Source organism: Caloenas nicobarica, chromosome 1 (assembly GCF_036013445.1).
Source record: "Caloenas nicobarica isolate bCalNic1 chromosome 1, bCalNic1.hap1, whole genome shotgun sequence".
NCBI classification, from domain to species: domain Eukaryota; kingdom Metazoa; phylum Chordata; class Aves; order Columbiformes; family Columbidae; genus Caloenas; species Caloenas nicobarica.
In genome coordinates this window covers 72,676,440-72,697,901 of record NC_088245.1, presented here as the reverse complement: position 1 = coordinate 72,697,901, position 21,462 = coordinate 72,676,440, and the positions used below count along the sequence as shown (strand labels likewise).

At 37.5% G+C, this 21,462-nt stretch overlaps 1 protein-coding gene across 1 annotated transcript in view; it reads right to left on the bottom strand.

Moving 5' to 3' along the window:
* LOC135988442 (potassium voltage-gated channel subfamily KQT member 1-like) overlaps positions 1–21,462 on the bottom strand; it is a 501,042-nt gene that overhangs the window by 440,719 nt on the left and 38,861 nt on the right. Inside the window, exons 3-6 of the mRNA XM_065634462.1 lie at positions 15,130–15,256; positions 9,213–9,291; positions 6,225–6,321; positions 2,054–2,194 (exon numbers count right to left, since the gene is read on the bottom strand). Coding sequence (XP_065490534.1) covers positions 2,054–2,194; positions 6,225–6,321; positions 9,213–9,291; positions 15,130–15,256 — 444 coding nt within the window. The remainder of the gene's footprint in view (positions 1–2,053; positions 2,195–6,224; positions 6,322–9,212; positions 9,292–15,129; positions 15,257–21,462) is intronic.

Genomic DNA, 21,462 nt, shown 5'->3' with positions numbered 1-21,462 from the left:
CCACTCAGGTCTGAATTTGGGCATTTCTGGCCTTTTGTGGTTACAGGCCTAGGAATAACTTTAGGAAACGCCAAAGACATTGTGCAGAGCAAACATGAATCATCATCTTTTAATGATTACATATTAAATTAAGACAGCCTTATCAATAAACTATATGCTTTCTTTCACTGGTGTCATTCTAACTCACATGGTGCTACAAACCTCTATGGAGCTTCACTGTGCTAGAAAAAGCTATGAGATATTGCTCACAGATTTAGCCAAACTAGCACAAACTTTTATGGGAGCCCCTAATGCTGCTGAACGTCTCACAAGCAGTTTTTAATTAGATGAATTTCACACACTATTCAGCAAGACCATTAGTAAAACCAGAAAGAATAGCTGTATTCCACTGTGTTTGGTCATTTGAACACTGGTATTTGAGCTGAACTGCTCAAATAATAGCAGAATAAGCAATCCTGTGTACTGGACTGTTATCTTAAAGTAGACATGGGGTATCTTCCATAACATCAATTACACCCTAATTGTTTTGCTTTTAAAATATAGCACAATCTGTGCTTCTGGGATGTTCGTTCCTTTCCTCCACTAGCTAGAGGTTATCTCATGTCTATAACCATGAGGTTTTATGTTCTAAAAAATTTATCATATGTCTATTGAGGACTTTAACAAGTGGTTGTTGTAAGGGCTAGTCCATGGTTTTGTTTCTTCCCAGCACATTAGATAATCAGGCCCATCTGGTCACTTAGTAGATTTTTCTTTTTTGCTAGATTATTTTGGTTTATACTGTTTTGCACAGCCAAAGGTGAAACACCACAAATGAAATGACAACCTAATGACAGGAATTTAATATTTAAAAGATTTTTATACTGAACTACTTGAAAAGTGGTAATTCATGGTACATGTAATATAATCTGTATTTCTGCATACTTCATTGAAGTAGAGGCTTATGGACCATCCAAGCTAAGGATTAGAAACATATATCTAGTAGGAACTTTTTGTCTGTCTTCCCAGGCTTACTCACCAGTTTATTTGGATGCAGATAAGCAATTGGTTTATGGCCCAATAACTATATTGTCATTTTTCAAGTCTACCATCTAAGAACAAATCCAGTTTCTTGTGTTTCAAATTACTCTTGAAATATATCCTTCTCTCTCTGGAGATGGCTCTGCATCTGTTCTGGTCCTCTCATTTTTCTCTGTCACTAACATGGATGTGATGAATCTCCTTGGGTTTATTATAATGAGACAGTCAACTCATAAAATATATGAGGTTCTCTAGTGGGGAAAAGGGACCACAAGAGAAGAAATGGTTCATGCAACAGCTAATAAGGAGGGAAAGTATGAGTCACAGTGAGAAACATAATGAGAAGAGCCATATGAAGGGAGTGTAGAAACCATCTGGTCTCTTATTCTGTTCATAGCTATCTATTCCATCTTCAACTGATTATGGGCATGCACACAATAATTACCACAATGCTTGCATAATCCCAGCAGTGGTATTTTTCTTCATTTCACCAATGATTTACACTGATCCTGACTGATGATTGATACCTAAAGTAGCAGATGAATCTGTGAAGCTTTGACAGCTGCGTAACCCGCGTCAAGGTCTGCATTATTACTGAGAGAGTGAGGTTTACAAAAAAAGATTTTAAAAAAAAAAAGAGTTGTTAACCTAACTTCCACAAATAGAATATACTTTTAAAGTTATGCACCTTTTGCAGATAATTAAGTAGTTTTTAAAATATGTGGAATACGTTTTGGAGGGTATTTATACTCTTTTTTGAAATGTGGATTTCAATGTGGACTTTTGGTATCTGTAAACATTCAAAGCCCTTTGCTAAAGACTTGCTATCAAGTTTTCACAATAAAATTTAATACCAAAATCATTTAATTGCACTTATTATATTTCTTCATGTATATTTTTGAAAAGGTTGTCAAGATTCCCTACAGAAATACATTCTGCAAAGAAAGAAATGCCAGATTTTTTAAAAGGATCACAACTTCAACAGAAAATCTTGTGTACTAAGTTTGTACATGCATTTTGTTGGTAAACTTACCACACCCCACCAAAGGGCATCAGCATAGCTGGAGAAACCTGTCTTTCCATCCTCATCAACTGCATCCTTCTCAGCAAGATAAACAAAATAGGATGAAAAAATTAATCCCAAGAATCCAATGTACAATGTTGTTATGAGTTCCTATTAAAAGAGAAAGTAAACAAGTACATAGGTTCACATCATATATATTCTATAATTATAAAACATTGTAAATATCTGGGGATTGTTTGTATCACAGTAGAAAAAATAATATTTCAGGTATGAAATTTGCTTCCAGTAGAACAGGTAGTTCAATGACTTGCTTTATATTCCTATCAGACCATAGAATTCAAGGAGAATCCATGATTTATACAAAGTTACTTGGAGAGCTAAAAGTAGGGTGGGATATCTCTCCTGGTTTAAGTCTTGTAAATGGGAATAATTCCATTTAACTGTCCATTCAAAATACCAAATATTAATAAATTTCGAAAATAGTAAAACAGCTTTAGAAATGCAGTCTAGGAACAGTACACTAAAATAACAGGGCACGATACAGTGCTTGTGAATGCACCAGTTTCTCTATAGATTTTTGGACAGGAAGGTTGTATCAGGATTGATGCAACTTAGATACAGGATTGTTACAGTCTTCGGGGAAAATGTGCTTGTGCATTTAAACAAGCCAAAATGTGTAGTGTCACAGATGCAAAAATGTGTAAATCTTATAGAAATGGTGCTACATTGTAATCAAACGAGATGTTCATCTACCCTTCAGGAAAATTCAATACCTAGTTATGAGGGAAAATAGCTTATTTTAGTGAGTTAAAGTTTACAGTGCTTCGATAGTTAACACATTATATTCCTTTACTTTCTTTGCATATATTTAGCCATTTTTATTATGCAACTTTGTAGTTCTACATCTTTATCAGCATCTTCCTTAAATTCTTGACAGAGTTATTTTTCTCTCCTTGGATCCAAATCAATACAGAAATTAAAATATTCCCATAAGATAAATTTATAATTAAAACCTGTCTAAGAAGGATTTCCTCTAAAGTATGTCAGGTTTTCACAAGTTTTCTGTAACATTCTACCTACACTTCTTAAACCATTTGAGGGAAGGTTCAGGTTTTATCACCAGACTTTCTTCAGATTTTTTTTTTCTTTCGTTCATTTCACTGCCTTATAAGAGCTTTCTGGGAAAATGTAGCCCTGGTAGCTAGTAACCGCATTCAGCAACAGGAACTATACATACTCTTCCTCCTGCTATAGCACTGATTAAAATCTAGGTTCAGCAAGTTTTTAAGTGATCTTGGCACAAAACTAAGTTGGTGGTTTTTCTGTAGTCGTTTAATAATGACCTAAACAATGAATTTTGATAGTATTTGGTTTTGCCCATAGGCAAGTCTTTTAATCTAAGCCTTAATTCTTTGTTGGCCTGTTAACAAAACAGGGCGGTTGAAAGAGGAAACAAAACTTGGGTTTTCTGTAGTTCAGATTTCTATGCTGGGCACCATTCTTTTCTCATATTTTTTCTCTAATGATAATGGTACACTGTGTACTTGTAGATATGACTTAATTGCGCTGAAAAGTTCCTTACGTTTTCATTTATAGTTGACTATTTGCTTTTCTCTAAGACATACTGCATTTAAGAGGGAGCGCAGATTTTAAAATAATCAAGAAATATGGATAGAGTGGTGTCTATGAATGCCAAATACTATTAATTGATACATGATCTCAAAACAAAGAGAATTTTGCAGAAATCAGGCCTTAAAACTTCACATTGATATGAATTTTTAATAGATAAGGGCTTAAGAATAAAGAGAGGTGCCTAATACAAATGCCTGTTTTCAGCAGGGAGTTTCGGATACATATATGCAAAAGAAACAGCAAGAACAAAAAACAAATATGCACAAAGATAAATTTGAATATTGAGAGACATGAGTCAATGCTGCTTTTAACTTAGGTAGATTTATATTTTCAGTTACAATAAGGACCACAAAAAATAAAATTCAACACTTAGGGAAAAAAAAAAAAAAGAAAACCCCAAATCCAGAACTCATCAGTAACTCCCTCTTCAAAGCAGAAGACCTCACAAAGCAAGGTGAGGAATAAGTAAAACTAAATGAGAGGCTTACGAGCTGGAGCTGGATTGGCTAGCTCACTATTCCAGTAAGCTGCATGATTTTTCCATGTCTTTCCAACACCACATGTGATATTGACTCATGTTTTGTTGCTTTTGGCGAGAAATGCTTGTATAAGCTCAACCTGCTGAAAATAGAAGAGCATCCTAGCCAAATTGGGCCTGAACGAGTGAATACAGCCACATGTAAAATTCCAAAACACATGGAAGTCATTGGTGACAACTTTAGTAAGCTCTTCTGGGCCCGCAGAGGTCCAAGTGATTGTTATTTTCACAGGTCACAAAGACGTGAATTTATTTTCTCACATTGTTTAAGGGTTTAAGGTCTCGTTTTTTCTGAAAGAGTACCAAACTCAACAAATAAATGAGGTCCTTGTACTCTGCCTATAAAGAAAAAGCAGCTGAGGTGGTTTTGTTTTGGTTTGGTTTGGTTTTTTTCAAACAAAAAATTTCTTTAACAGACTGGACAGGAATAAAGGTTCCATTTTCCCTTCCATTTGGTACCATACTAGGATTTCAGCTACACTTGCCCAATGTCAATACAGAACTGTGAGTTTGAATTTTTTTTTATTAATGTGTTAGTGGGTGATCTGCTTTGACAAGTACTACAGATCTGTAGAGTTTTATATATCATCATAATCACTTCTTTGGATTAGTAGAACTTTAGGTTTGTTTATTCATAAATTCACTTCTCCAAGGGTATTTTTTTCCTTTTAAATCATTGAACTTATTTATGTTTGTGACATTTAAGACTTAAATGTTATATTTTGGATATAATATTTCCAGATTCTTGACTAAAACTCTGAACACCCACAGGAAAAAATTCTCTCAAACACCTCTGTCATTAAGGTTAGCAAATGTTGAGAAAGTGTATTTGGATACCAGCTCTGCCCCAGCTAGATATCCAGGTAATGCAACCATAAAAAATGAAGACCACACAGACTTGGAACATTAAAAGTCATCCCGTTGTACAGGATGAAAGTAGGCTTTATACTAGAGTACTTTTAGAAGATTTATTTCAGATTTGAATGTTGGTGTGCATCAATGCTGCACAGCCATCTTGATATAAAATTTCCTACAGTACTGGGGTTGGGGGGGGAAAGGAAGGAAAAGTAACTTTTGATATTAAATTAGTCTTTTGGATTTAGTATCTCACAGCCCTTGCCCCAAAGCCACAGTTTTCTAAACAGCAAATGAAACAATGTCTGTGTAGAAATCTATAACTCTATGTCAATATCTGGAGAAGAAATCTACACTCCTAAACATTAGGTTAAAAAACTACCCTCACAAGTCAGATGTAAAGATTCATAGCACAGTATTTACCCTCCATAATATGGTATGATACACAAGATCTATTATTATGTTCATAAAGCTAAGTTGGCTTTTCATCAAGAGAGTCCACGAAGCCCCAAAATAAAGCCTTCAGCGAGAAATTTTTAAAAGTCTGCACTAAAACATTTAAGCTATTCCTGCTTAATGAACTTTTACACAGAACAACTGTTTCAAAGATTTAGCAGACATGAGTATTTACAGCCAAGTTTACCTCCGTGACTACACCCTAGAAAGAGTAATTTTTCTTGCATACTATCATAACATAGTATTTTTGTTCCTAGAATAGATTAGAAAACTCCTTATTCAGGCAGAGAAAACAGAATGATTTCAATAGTTTACTTGTTCTATTAAGGCTTTTCCACTAGCACTTGTTTTTTCACAGAATAACCAAGCTAGGTACATATCTCCTGTGAAGACAGTGAACAGTATTTGCAAACAGAAAGGCAGCCCACGTCATGGCGTTTAATGAATTGTATTGAAGGATAACATCAAAGAGTACAACAGTTCATTTCCAAAAGAACACTGATGCTTATACCCTGTTAGCCTCTGACCTGAAGTAAAAAATATTGTTCCCATTTTAAAAGTAGAAAGAAATACATCATGGACTCTTAAAGTATTTTTTCCCTTGCAACACTGTTATTTTAAACCAGACTATGATTTGAAGTCCATGAAAAGAATATACTAAAATAAACAAAATGCTGGGGATCTTTAAAGATCTAGCACCTGGCGGTGTATGAAAACAACTGATCCTAGTAGTCGCCAAGTGCCGCCCTGTCGATCTACGTGAAGCATGCGAAGTATCTGGAGAAACCGGATCCCCCTGTAAGAAAAAAATAGGACATTAAATAAAAAACTAATGATTGAAAATAATACTGCTCTATCTACACACAGCTGACTATGCTCGCTAACATACTGCCATATTAGAGAACTCTGATAGCACTGTCCCTGGCTAAACTTGCATCTTACACTCGAGGCATCTCAGTAGACAGTATGCTTAAATCACATTTCGTTATATTCAGAAATATAGAGTAGGACAACAATTACTCAAAAGAAAAAAAAAAACAAAAAGAAAGTCTAAAATGTATGCTCTCACACCCAGAGGAAACTTGCATATTTTACCTAATTATGATGCTCAAATTCTTTCCTTCTAAGCAAAACCAATGCTTCAGGCTTTGATAACATAAATATGAGCAAACTTTTTTCTCTATTTGCCAAAAGCAGATTGTGAACCAAACATGGTATTACTGAAATCCTTTCTGTGTAAGTTATACAAATCATCTAATTGGAAATATAATAGAGTCCTATGTGATTTTAGGACAATAACTGAATCATAAACTCCCAATTTTTTCAACTAAATAAAATAATTATCCATACGGTTCCCCAGCAGAATTTTATTCAATGAAAATATTTCATTCTAGTCACCCTTTCAACAATGAACTTTGTTTTCCTACACTCATCTTACTATCTTATCACTGAAAGAAAACAGTGAAGAGCAGGAAAGGATAAAAAATTTTTCACTAAAAGTATTTTTAGTTCTTTTTAGCTATCCTTAAAATTTTGTTGTCATTGTTGTTGGTTTTGGTTTTTAATTCAGTCTTCTTATTTCAATTCCACTGTGGCTGCATTTTTCTGTGTTACACCAACAGCCAGGAAACTCAACATGGTGCCATCCTCAGTCACTGGAAGTCATGCTGTCTTCTGAAAGACCCAACTTTTCCTTTATTCAGAAATCAGGCTTTCTGAAATTCCACAGCTGACGGTCAAATGATAAAATGCTTGTCATTTTTTTGGAAAACACACAATAATCTTGACTATCAAATTGCATATCAGTGACTGGGTACATGAACATCGCATTTTGCTATTTCTTTGATATGGCATTGGAATAATAACTTTAATTAAATGGAAACATTAAAATATCCACTTAAAACCTGTTAATTAAAACATGAGTCCAAGAAGAATTACAAGGCTACCAAATACTTGAGCACAAATAGACTTATGTAATGTTATAGCTCATTGGTTGCTTATGTCAGAGCACCACATGTATCTCCCCTGTACAATTACTAGACACACCTCTTGATGCCTTGACCCAATGGCAGCTCTTGATTTTTCTGTTTCTGTTGTATCTGAGATGGTTACAGCTCTGTTACTGCCCAGTGCTGACTTACATGTTAAAGGCAGGGAGTTTTACAAATAAAGATTTAAAAAACAAGATTGTGAACAAGAAACTCCAGATACACAGCCTCTGAACACGCACAACCCATTTCCTCTGAAAAGGGAAAATAAATTGCTTGGAAAGAAGACCATTTTTATCAATTTGGTGATCTTAAAACAGTAAGGACAGAAGGCTACAGGACTCTGCTGTGAGCTCTGCAGTGCTACTAGGTTTCAGTCTCACTGGTTGCTGCAGGGATCAAAATGTCAACCTGTCATACCCGATGGGTCTAGAGCTTGCAACTTCAATGTACAAGAAAACAACCTGACATGCATGCACCCATGCTTTCTGGGACTGCTGGGATTTAAGGGAGGTCCAAACAGGACAACAGCAGTATATATTAAAAGCAATAAAAGCAAAGGCAAGGATGTGAAATTCATTCCTTCTTAACTCAGAAACAGCCACTCACATCACAGTCCTGAGGAAACCTGATGGGATTAAGACTTGCCTGACCCAGACAGTTTTTCAATGGGGCAATAACAACACTGCAGAGGCAGGGGTTAAGTTTCTCTAGCAGAAAGCATTCTGAGTTGTAGTACAGAAAGTGTATAATTTAACACCAGGTAAGGCTGCACTGAGCCCGAAGCCACCCAGATTCACATAGAAACACAGAGCAGTCTTCTTCATTAAAGTCCTTCCTACACTTCTACTTAAAGAAAATCTTCAGAATTTTCACATTTGCCCTCCTCCTATATGAGCTGATGAATCACTTCTGTGAGTCTTTATCATCATGTAAAGATTAATGTTCTATGGTAATATTTACCTTAAAATATTTTATACATGTAGTTCCCTCCAGTGTATCTCTATATAGCTAGGCAGTTTAGATAGCACTGTACCTTCTCATTTCCCAGTGATTAGACTGCACTGGAAATCAGAGGCTTGTAACAGAACATGAAGCACATGCTGCAAGTTATGTTAGAAGTGGGAAGAGTGGGAAGTAGATATATTCTGCTTATCATTCCTTTCTTCTATTTACCCACTTTATTTCCCAAAACAAACTTGCAGTACTTGATGAAAGCTGAACACTATAGACATCAAATGTTTCTGGTTCGTGTATGGTACAAGTTACTTGTACTAAACAAATCCACCGAAGCATAATTACTCTTTAAACAAAGTAATTACTTGTACTCAAAAAGTACAGAGTTAAGTGCTGTCTGGATTACTTCTTAAATAAGCTGATATTCTGTAATACTTCTTTTGTCTCAGAAAGAGAGCTGTTTGATGGTTTTTTATAGGACAGAATGTTTCTTTAGTGTTTTTCTGCTTGGCTTCAGCATTCACACCGTTCTTACTATGCCTTGTTTCTGCACTCTTGTTTCCCAACCAGTGACCAAGCACAATAACACACAGTCTGCCACTGTCCAGTGTTTCCATGTAATAATATTTCCCATATTAGGAAAATTATATATAGATCTAATCAGAAGTTGGGAAATTAGATATACACATAATATAACTCTGCTATGTTATTATGAAGAGCTACAGTCACTAGACAAACATACCTTATTGCAGAGGTAGCAAACACCTGTCCATTAGATCCTATGCTCAGAACAATAATTGAGGCTACTACAACAATTAGATCTGTTAAAAAAAAAAAAAAAAAAAAAAAAGAATGTGTTAAGTATTAGCTCTCAGCACTGAAACACACAATAAAGACAGAGGAAAGCACTTTAAAAAATAAATGAAGTTAGCTGAAACTATGGCAATATAGCTGAAACTTAGTGGGCAATAAGTTAAAGTAATACTTTCACATCAAAAAATTTCACATAAAAAAACTAGGTCTATAGTTTCTTCCATGATGAATTTAATAATGTAAATTTTAAAGATCCTGATAGATCAGGGAGCTTGCCACAAAAAAAAAAAAAAAAAGGCAAAGTCATACATACACTCTAGAAATCAATCCACATTTTGGCCCAGGGCTCTTGATTTAAGAGGGGAAGACTTTGCTTCAATCATTAATGAAAGGCATAAAATACAGACAACTATCATATGCAGATACAGACACATACACTTAATTAAAAAATTGTATCATAGCTGTAAAGCCAAACTTTCAAATTTTAGGGAACTGTCAGAACAAACATTGCTAAAAAGAATCATAGTTGTTGGTTTACTTTGTGATATAGTCTTTAATTTCATGAAAAAATAATTGTTTCCAGAGTTCCATTTTTTTTCCCACAACTCCACAGTTCACACAGTTCCAGCATTATACAATGCAAATGATGGATTGTGTTCACAGTGCTAGCATCCCTTATTTTCTCTTATTCTAGTTCAGTGAACAGGCCTATTGCTTTGAATTATTGAACCCTGCTCTAACATTATTCCAACAAGATATTTTTCTAATTTTCTCATGGGCATTTCTGTGATAATCCTCTTCAGAGCACCTAAATGCTTCACTTTGAAATTCTAACCAGAAAATAAAGGATAGTATTATAAAATGATAGCAAATGTAGATAGAATAAGGAAAAGTTTTGGTAAATTTTCCTTGCCAGTTTTAAACAAGCAGTACCTTATTCCTGAGAGCACTTAACATTATACAGCACTTCAATAAAAACAGTGCCTGCTGACTTCACTTGCAGCTGTGAGAGCTCAGAACCTCTGTAACCTGACTTCAAAGACTTCATTTGGACATCCAGAAAATTAGGCACACTTGTGAAAACTGATTTAAATGACTATCACAGAGCTTCCATGTAATGCCTAGGCAAGATGCAGGATTGAATCCAACTTCAGAGGGAACAACAGTTGCCTTCAATGACAGTAACTTTTTTTCCTCTCCTTTAAACATTCTCCTGCCTCATTCACAACCATGTAGTTACTGCAACAAATACTGCATCAGTTTTACAATCGACAGAATCCTTCACTCTCTGACTCAGATTATTTTCCAGTATCAGACTGATTTTTGCTGTAAAAGCAGGATTCCTCCCCAAGGGATAGCAACCAATCCGTTTAAAGACTGTACTACACTAACTGTACATTTATGAAAATGAAAATAAATATAGGGAGGGATAAGTTTAAGATACAGAAAGAGCTGCCATTTTGGGATAATCTAACTTTTGAGTACCTGACCTTCCAAAATTTTTATGCAGTTCTTTTATTATGTACATGTGTGAACATATGTGTGTGAACATACATGTGTAAACACTCAGAATTTAAGAGAGTTTTCTTCCCATCACATCATGATAGAGATCTTTGCCCTTAAGCAAAGGAAGCACCCGATGTCCTCACTAAGTTTTCAGACACATGCATCCAATGACCAGCACTGAAGGAGGAAAAGACTGACACTTAGGAAATTATTTTCAAGCAGGTAATTAGAGTAACACAGATTTTTCATTTGTACTTCCCACTTTTCTGAAAGTGTGTTCTACATGGTAGAGATATTTCAATATTTATTCCCAAAACCTGTTCTTCTATATCTGCTTCTCTCTGTTCCTAGTTTTCATGCCAGTTTCCAGTCTTTAGGCTTCTCATACTAATCCCAGTTTACTGATTCAAACAGTCCTATTTTACACTCTAGGTCTTCAGCATATCCTTCTGCCCTTATGCTGACACTTTTCAAGCTCACGTATTTCAAACCTCCACCTTTTTTTACCTTCAACCTCCTGCTTGCTTAGCAGTCTCTTTATACATCCTCCTCCCAGACCCTTACATCAACATCCCACCTCCTGCCATTTCACCGAGCCTGTATGTCCCAGTCTGTTCCTCCTGCCCCGCTACTTCACCTTGGTATTCAAGCCTGGTATTTTCCCTTTCCATGTGCCCTGGGCAGTTTCAGGAAGAGCAATATAAAACCAAAATCAACAGATTTTTTACTTACAGCCCTGGCACTACTGCTCAGAGAAACCTGAAATTTGAATTGTGCAGGCTAGTGTTTCTCCTTAAAAAAATGCCAGAATTGTTTTATTGATGAAAAGCTTAAATATTTTGCATGAAATATCTCCACAAGACTCAAACTGAAGCAGACACTTGGCCTGGAAAATATCAGGATAAGGTGCCAGTATTTGTTTAAACAACTTTTTCAACTCTAAAAAGTAGTAGTATTTATATTAGCATTACATTAGTATTTATGTCAGTTTTAAAAAAGAAATTGTCAGGAAGACTTGCTAATTTTAAAAATGGAATTCCAGTAATTTATTAACAGTGACACATGGATATCCTTCTCAAACATTCTACCTACTTATGTGTTTGCAAACATGACTGTACATACACATGAGGTGTAGACAGACAAAAATGACATAGTGTCTTCTATATAATATGTGCGTTACACACGTATATGACAGACCTGCACAAACCACATTCCCTGAAATTTAGCATGTGTAGTACACAGATTTGAAAACCTAGTCCACTGCTAGTCCACTCTCCCCATTGCTTACTCATAAGGTTCAAATCCTTGAGAAATTCCAAAGAGCTACCATCTAAAAATCAGCTTTCCAGTGAAACTTTACTTAGTTCTGCATAAACTTTAGCACAACACATAATGCAGCCTACCTAAGTACTGTTTTTTCTGAGCAAACTGCTGATATGTTTCTAATGTTCTCACAAGTTCACTTTCTAGTATGCAATTCTCAACTTTTTGATTAAAAGCAATTAATCCTTTTAGAATTTAAAACAGTAAAAAATTTGTGTTTCTATTTTAATCGTTAGTTGCCATAGTATTTTGCATAATGGAAATAGCCCTCAGCTTCCAGGTGTGTTCTCAGTAGTCTGGAGATAATATTATGTTCATTGGGACTTAAATTAAACAGATTATATGCACATATTTCAATTCGATTTACATAGTATTCTTATTTTGCTGAAACTTTGTGTTCTACTGGCACTGCATAATTTAGGTTTATATGAGGTAACTGGAATTTTAAATACCAGGTGCTGATGCTTTTTCAGAACTGTATACATAACCAATTAAAGGTGCTCATAAATAAAGTTCTACTGCCCTTTCCTTAGGGACAATATGAAATGGACATACATATTGGGTCTTTGCACCAGTAACTTATGTCCTGCTTATGTCTTTCAAACTGCATGCAGTCAAGACTGGAAGAAACAAAAGTTAATTCATAAATTGATTGTTCATGACATTTTCTGCAGCAACAGCAAAAAATAAAACAGCTTGTGAAAGGACATTGTCTTGATTTTGCCTGTGTTTGGTATGCCCCTTTCATAAAAGCCTAATTAGGCTGGGATTTTCAGAAGGATTTAGCTCCTAACTTAACGCTACTGATGTAGTAAGTAATGGAAGTGTTAAACCAATATTTAGGAAGGGTATCACTATTACAGCTGCTACTAGAGTACATGAGCACTGCACAATCTTCAAAGATCCTCATTCTGTAAACTAGGGAATGAAGAAACATAGAGAGGCAAAAAGATTTTTCTAGGGATTCTTGGTATGCTGGAAATCAATTCAATCTATGTCTCCTGACAGGCTATAGAACTGTCTTCTCTCGCTTATATGTAATCACCTATAATATGTCTGCAAAGAGGAGAAAAATTAGGCTAACTTCAGAAAACCTACTTAAGAAATAAAAAAAATTTATTTACATGGTGGAGACATTGCATCATTTTCCATTTTAGATAAAATTTTTAAAGACTATTCAGGAAATAGTGTGTCCCATCTTAACATTTTCCTTCCCCGGTTCTAGAAGTTGCATGTTAACATATTAATTATGTAGCATGGAATGGAATAATGTTAAACAAGTTTATAAAAGAAAGTAATAACTAGCTTGACTACTAAATCTCTTTCAGGTAATAAGCACCAAAATAATTTTTATTTACAATTAGAGAAGGGAGAAAAGGAAAGAGAATAGGAGAAATTTTAAAAGTTAAAAATTGCTACCCAAATTGAACTTTCTAAGAATTAATCCAAATTTTAGTGTGGACAAATACCCATAAAAGAAATCTCTCTGATATCAAAGACATTTCAATGATATTTTCTGATTTTAAAATAAAAACTTTCATATAATACAAAAGTAAAATTAATACCTTATTTTAAAAATTCTGTTCTAATCCTTTAACTTGTTTTTCTAGTGTTTGTACTTTATTCTTGTTGGTTTGGAAATGATAGGTTGAGTCAGGATGATTCGAACTTTCACAGCAAAGGTATTTCCCACGTTTATCTATTTGGAATAGTGTAAACATAGTCCCGCTCCATTTGATATGTAAAAACAAATCTTGACTTTAAATGTATTGTATTCTTACAGGAGTTTTAAATGTAAAAACAGTACTGATATCTTTGAATGCACAATCAGCTGTAATCATTCTTAGCTTTTCTTAACAAAAAAAAAAGACCATGTCTCCTCCAAGGGCTATATAAACATGAATGTTTATTGTGGTAGATGCACAATACCAGTGTACAGAAACACTACCAAGTTGAAATCGCAGTTTAAGGGGACTGCCACATTTTCTCCTCCAGCTGTGTACTCTAATACACCTACCTAAGAAACATTTCTTAATTGAAAGAGAAGTCAAGAACGTGATTAGGAGAAAAGAGTTACATATAGGCTTCATGGTTATATCATGAAACTAGATCAGATCTAGAAGCAGATGAAGAATTTGTTTGTACGTAATGAAACACTTCTTTCTCAATAACCCAAAACTGAGTACAGTACCTCATCCTGTTATTCACTGCCCACATCCACAAGTATGATACATTGTTTCCCAAGTTTTTGCACCAAGTTTCATAAAGTCACAGATGGTTAAGTAAATATCAACTCATTCTCTCCCCTTTTTTACCTCTTGCACTTTGCTCTAATTAAAACTGAATGAGCTGATGTTCGTGTAAGGTAAAATTCGCAGCTCTCCTGGGGTCTATATAAAATCACAGGCTTAAAACAGAAACACTGATTTTATGATCTACTACAATTTTTTCTGAACATCACATTTTATTAATCGCTCATTCACCATTCCAAAGGTTTTGTTAGTCACCTCTCCCCCTAAACTCTCTCTTACTCCAGAGGTGCTACCTACAGTAGTTGCTCAAACAATTTAAACTGCTTAACTTTAGCAATACCCAAGAGAATTTTTCCTGAGTTATACTTTGTATTTCCGTGTTTTTTCCAATTTATGCTCACCTTTGTGTTTGCCTTCTAATTTCCTTAGAAATTCTTTGTAAGGAAGGAATTTGGTTTCAAAATCTTGGCAGTTTTCTCCAGTTACACAAGTGGATTTAGTAGAGATTTCTGCTTTATACAATTTTGCCTTTCTTAAACTGATGTCTGCCTATCTCTCACTGCCATATTTTAAATGTTCAGTTCTAGCAATCCAAAAGAAGAAATAATTGCATAGGTTCAGAAAGCAGATAAATGCTTGAGTGATAGACATAGCTCAGAATAGCAATATGGCCTCTGCAGGAGTTGACATCTTCACTTTAAAATGGATGATAATAGCAAAGTTGAGGAAAAAAAAAAAAAAAGAAAAAAAAAGTTTAAATCTTACCGATAATTGATATGGGTTTTCTGGCAAACCGTATTCTTCCCTGGAAGCCAACATACTTACTCCTGCAGCCTGCAGACCACAATCGGACCACATATTCAGCACCAAAAAACACAACCAGAACTATTTCCTATCAAAATTAAAAGGACAAAATATCAGGTTTTTTTCATTAAAAGAGTGACTACAGTTTAGACATCTTATTCCTATGACTAATACAAATAAGTTTGTTGAGATGAAAGATGCAATAAAAAGGATTGTGCCTAATCTGTTCACTTTTTATATGCATATGCCAGCCAGTATGTAACAGGGAGATATAATCTGTTCCTGAATGTGATTTGCATGAATGAACAGACAGTTTAAGCTCCATTTCATCAGTATATCATATAGAAAAGCACAATATTCTTCTTTTGTTTATTTCCAAATCATAAATTTTTTAAAAATAAGGAACAGAGGGAGGCTACAAGCCTATCATTCCTAAAGCTAACAAGTATATAAAACATTTCTAGATGATCAAACAGAATTTATAAATATAAAACTAGGAAGTGTAATGTCAGTTTTTGTATATACAAAATCAAATCACAGAACATTTCAAGTCAGAGGGATCCAAAAGTGTCACCAAATTCAACTTCCTGCTCCTCGCAGGACTACCTAAATCGTATGACTAAAAGCATCATCCAGACTCTCCTTGAACTCTGACAGGCTTGGTGCCATGGCAACTTCCCTGGGGAACCTGTTCCAGTGACTGACCACCCTCTCAGAGAAGAAACCTTTTCTTGATGTCCAGTCTGGATTTCCCCTGACTCAGCTTCATTCCATTTCCTTGTGTCCTATCGCCGGTCAGCAGGGAGAGCAGATCAGCACCTTCCTCTCCACCGCCCCGCGTGAGGAAGTTGTAGACTGCAGAGAGGTCACCCCTCAGCTTTTTCTTTTCCAAGATGAACAGACCAAGTTACCTCAGCCATTTCTTGTAAGTCTTCCCCTCCAGGCCTTTCACTATCTTAGTCATTGTTGTGGTTCAACCTGGCAGGCACCTAAACACCACACAGTTGTCCACAGACTCCCTGCTTCCCCCAGTGCAATAGGGGAATCAGGAAAAAAGCAAAACCCATAGGTTGAGATAAAGACAGTTTCATAGGACAGCAAAAGAAGGTATAAAAATAGTAGTAATTATAATAACAGTAGTAGAAGTAGTAGTAAGAATACGAATAATAAGAATATATGAAACAAGTGATGCACAATGCAATTATTCACCACCCGCTGACCAATGTCCAGCCCGCTCCCGAGCAGTGATTGTGTCCCCAGCTAGCTTCCCTCAAGTTTATATGCTGAGTATGATGTCGTATGGCGTGAAATATCCCTTTGGCCAGTTTGGGTAAGCTGTTCTGGCTGTGTCCCCTCCCAGCTTCTCATGGACCACCAGCCTCCTTGCTGGGAGGCCAGTATGAGAAACAGAAAAGTCCTCGTCTTAGTACAAACATTCCTTAGCAACAACTAGAACAGCAGCATGTGATCAACATTATTTTCATCCTAAATCCAAAATACAGCACTATACCAGCTCCTAGGAAGAAAATTAACTCTATCCCAGCCAACACTAGGACATTCACCCTCCTCTGGACATAGTCTAAAATTTTTATGTCCTTCATATAATGAGATGCCCAGAACTGCATACAGAACTTGGGGCAGGGCCACACCAGTGCAGTGTAGAGTAGGACAATCACATCCCTTGACCGATCAGCTGTGCTGTTCCTGATGCACCTCAGGACAGAGTTGGCCCTTTTGGCTGCCAGGGCACACGGTTGACTCATATTCAACTTGCCACCAACCCGAACCCCAGATCTCTTTCCAAAGGACTGCTCCTCTCATCCCCCAATTTGTATGTACAACCAGGATCATGATGTGCCAGGTGGAGAATCCAACACTTTCTCTTTTTAAATTTCATATGGCTGGTGATTACCCAGCTCTCTAGTCTATCTAGATCTCACTGTAAGATTTCTCTACCCCTGAGGGAGTCCACAGCTCTTCCCAGTTTAGTATCAACAGCAAACTTACTTAAGGTACATTCAATTCCTGCATCCAGATTATTTATAAAAACATTAAAGAGCACTGGTCCAAAAACTGAGCCCTAGGGAATCCCACTGGTGACTGGCTGCCAGCCTGATGTAACCCCATTTACTACAATTCTTTGAGCTTAACCCATCAGCTGTTGGCTCACCCAGCTTATTATGAACTTGTCTAGCTGTGTGCTGGACAGTTTATGCAGAAGGATACTATGAGAGGCAGTATGAAAAACTTTGTGAAAAACCAAAACCACCACATCCACTGACTTCCCTTGGTCAAGTAGATGGGCGACCTTGTCATAAAAGGAAATTAAGTTGGTTAACCATGATGTTCCCCTCGTGAACCTGTACTGGCTATGAGCTATGACTGTTGTCTCTCAAGTGTTTTTCAAAAACTCCCAGCACAACTTTCTCCATAATTTTTCCAGGCACTGAAGTGAGACTGATAAGCCTGTAATTACCAGAGTCTTCCTTTTTAGCCTTCTTGAAATTTGGAACATTTTCCAGCTTCCAGTCAACTGAGACCTCTCCAGACTCCCAAGACCATTAAAAAGTAATGGAGAGAGGTCCTGTGATGACATCAACCAGCTCTTCCCATATGCTGGGATGAATCCCATTGGGGCTCATAGATTTATGCTCAACCAGCCGGAGCAGAGAGTCTCGAACAAGTTCAAAGTCAGCTGGGAGTTTATCATCCCTCCAGTCACAGTTTTCCGACATAAGGCTCCCGGGTTCCCAGGGCCCGTCATCAGTGTTGAAGAGAGAGGTGAAGAAGGCATTAAACTTCTCCACTTTGTCTACGTCCCTATTTGTGAGGTGATCAACCTCATTGAGCAGTGGCCCGGTGTTATCATTGATTCTCCTTTTGCTATTAAAATACTTCTAAAAGTCCTTTTTGTTGTCCTTCACTGTGCTGTCCACCTTGATCTTGAATCAAGCTTTAGCCACATGAATCTTCTCCCTACAGTGGCTAACAGCTTCTCCTCAGTCCTCCTGTGCTGCCTGTCATTGTTTCCCATGTCCATATGCTTCTCTTACTCACTTAAGTTCAAGAAGAAGATCCCTGCTCAGCCAAGCTAGCCATCTGCTCCACTTGCTTCACTTCTGACACTGTGGAACTGCCGATTTCTGCACTCTTAAGAGATAGCTCTTAAAAAATGACCAGCATACATGGACCCCGGTACCTTCAAAAGCAGATTCCCAGGGGACATTACTAACTAGCTCCTTCAGCAGCCCAAAATCTCCTCTCCAGGGTCAAAGTTTCAGTGGCAGTTTTTCTCCTGTCACCAACCATTTGAAACTCAACTATGTTGTGGCCACTATGACCAAGACAGCCACCAATCACCCCTTCACCCATGAGTCCCTCTCTGTTTACAAACAACGAATCTAGGAGGGCACATTTTAGTCATCTCCCTTAGTACCTGCATCAAGGTGTTATCTTCAACATGCTTCAGAAATTTCCTGGACCTGTTTGTGTCTGCTGTATGATATTCCCATTTGAGGTCTGGGAAGTTAAAACTGCCCATAAGGACAAGAAGTGTTGATCTACAGATATCCCTTAATTCCTTGTAGAAAATTAATCAGTGCCATCATCATGGCTGGGTGGTCAACAGTAAACTCCCACAACAACATCTGCTTTATTTGCTTTCCCCACAGGCTCTCAACCATGTCATCACCAACTGTAAGCACCATACAATACAACCCCTCCCTTATGTACAGTGCCACCCTTGCCGCCTCACCTGCCCTGCTTATCCCTCCTGAAGAGCCTATAACTGTCCATCATGGCACGCCAGTCACAGGAATCATCCCACCAGGTTTCACTTATGCCAGCAATGTCGTAGCTCTGGGACTGGACCAAAGCTTCTAGCTCCTCTTGTTTATTCTTCATGCTGCATGCATCAATATAGACATTTCAAATGTGCTCCAGTGTACTCAGCACATTGTAGAGAAGACTGTAGGACCTTGCTAGCACATCGCTCCTCAGATAGTGTCATACCGCTCCCAACCTTATCTCTAGCAAGTCTGGTTTTATCCCTTTCCCCCTTCAAACCTAGTTTAAAGCTCTTTCAATGAGCTCTGCTAATTCCTGCACAAGGCTCCTTTTCCGTCTTTGAAACCAGCATACCCAATCTGTTGCCAGCAAGCCATGTAAACCAACCCACGATCAAAACACCCAAAATTCTGCTGGAGACACCAGGCTTAGAGGTATTACCTGCTGGTTCTTCCTGTTTCTTGTTTCATCATTCCCTGCAACTGAACAGGTAGAGGAAAACACTACTTGTGCTCCTGATCTTTTACCAGTCATTTCAAGGCCCTGAAGTCTCTCTTGATTGCCCTCTGACTTCTTATTGCAACCTGATCACTGCCTACACGAAAAATCAGTAATGGTTAATAATCCAATTGCTGTATCAGGGCAGGAAATTGTCCCATCATGTCTAACCTGGGTCTGAAGGAAGCAGCAGACTTCCCTAAGAAGTGTGCCAAGTCTGTTCCCCTTGGAAGAAGGTCTTCTATGACAACGACTCATCTTTTTTATTTATGTAAGCAGTTTTCATGCAGGGCATAGGCCAACTTAACCTTGGTGACACCTCCAACCTAAATGAACCACCATCCTCATCATTTGGTTCCATTTGCAGAACCTCGTACCTATTATGCAAGGGCACCTGGGAAGGTGGGGTAGTCGTGGAGGAGACACTCCTGCCATGCTGCACAGCAACTTGTCACCATTCCCCCATATCCCTTAGGTGTTCAGCCAGATGGAGAGAGGATAAAGAATCCTCCACATCATGTGTCCTATCTGCCTGAGAGGCCTTTGCTATGGAAGGTGGGGTGCAGTTCCAGTAGGCAGTCTCAGGCTCCCCAATACTTCTCAACTTACTCACCTCCTCCTCCCAGAGGTCCATCACTAAACGGAGAAGTTCCTCTGCCTGGGCACACCTCCCACAGGGGTGCTCACTGATGCCATCCAGTACTGGCACAAGAGCAGAGCAGACCCTGCAGCCTGGACATCAGCATCTTCTCACCGCAGCTCTGTCTGGGCAGCTGTGTCAGTCGTGGTGGGTGCAGGGCTTACAGAGGACAAGGCCTTCTGCCAGGTGGATACCATTGCTCCCTGGTCAAGCCAGCAGAGCTTCAGCGCCCTTCGGCACAAACTGCTCTGCCACACTCTGGCCACTAGCGCTCCCCAGGGGGTTCTTGTATGGGGGAGGAGGGGAGGTGGGGAGGAAAAGAGGTTCTCTGCCTGGCAGGTCCCTCTGATCCCTGAGGTTTCCTGGCTCAGGACCCATCCCTGTACACCACGCCAGGGTGCTCTGCTGAGGATCATGCCAGCACCCAAACTGCTCCCCTCTGGGACTCAGGTGAGCAGTATATATACAGCATATAAAATAAAAGAATGATCTATATTTTAATATTGCATCCCTCTATAGCACTATATTGTAAAGCACATAAACAAGAACCAGTATACTTTGAGATACTTCTAAAGGAAGCAGATTAGCAAAGATCACAATACGGACAGATTTGCTGAGATTTTTGTTCCTTCCTTCCTTCCTTGTTTTCTTCCACCATTGCAATATGCTAGCACAACCAAAACACAGCTTTTAGGCTTTGTTCCAACCCAAACCGTATCCACTAACTCCAAGTCACCAAACACCTACTATATAAATTACAGCCTTGGAAAATATTTGTATTTTAACTTAGACATGCTTGCAATCTGCACCTGGGCAATTCTAAAGCACTCAGAGAGTAAACACACTTAAATCACAATTTTCACTGAATAACAATATCAATATGTTTTTAAAAGTAACATGGTTGAAATGAACTAATGGTTGAGAAGAGTCCAAATATTTCACAGATTAAAAACAAATAAGAAAAACTCTACACTAATATGCAAAACTTTACGTCAATTTTGATTTTTAACAAAGACAGGTTAACATTTCTGTATTCACTTCTACCACCCTGTTTTGCCTGGATAGCAAATCAAGAAAATATACACAGTTTTCCTCTGTTTTCATGGCACTTTCAGCCTGACTAAAACCAAGGATAAGTAGAAAGAAAGTTTACAGCAGTTTCAAAGCAGAAACACAAGAAAATATGCAACAAATGAACTTCACAAGTTTGATTTTTTTAATTAACGTATTATCTAGAGCTTCAACATGTAATACTTCTAAGTTTGTGCTCCGTCTGAAATCTAGATGCAAACATTTATTCAAGCTTAATAGTCAAAGCACAATTCAAGAACAATACTCAAAGAAAAACAATTCTTGCATTTCAGGGATCT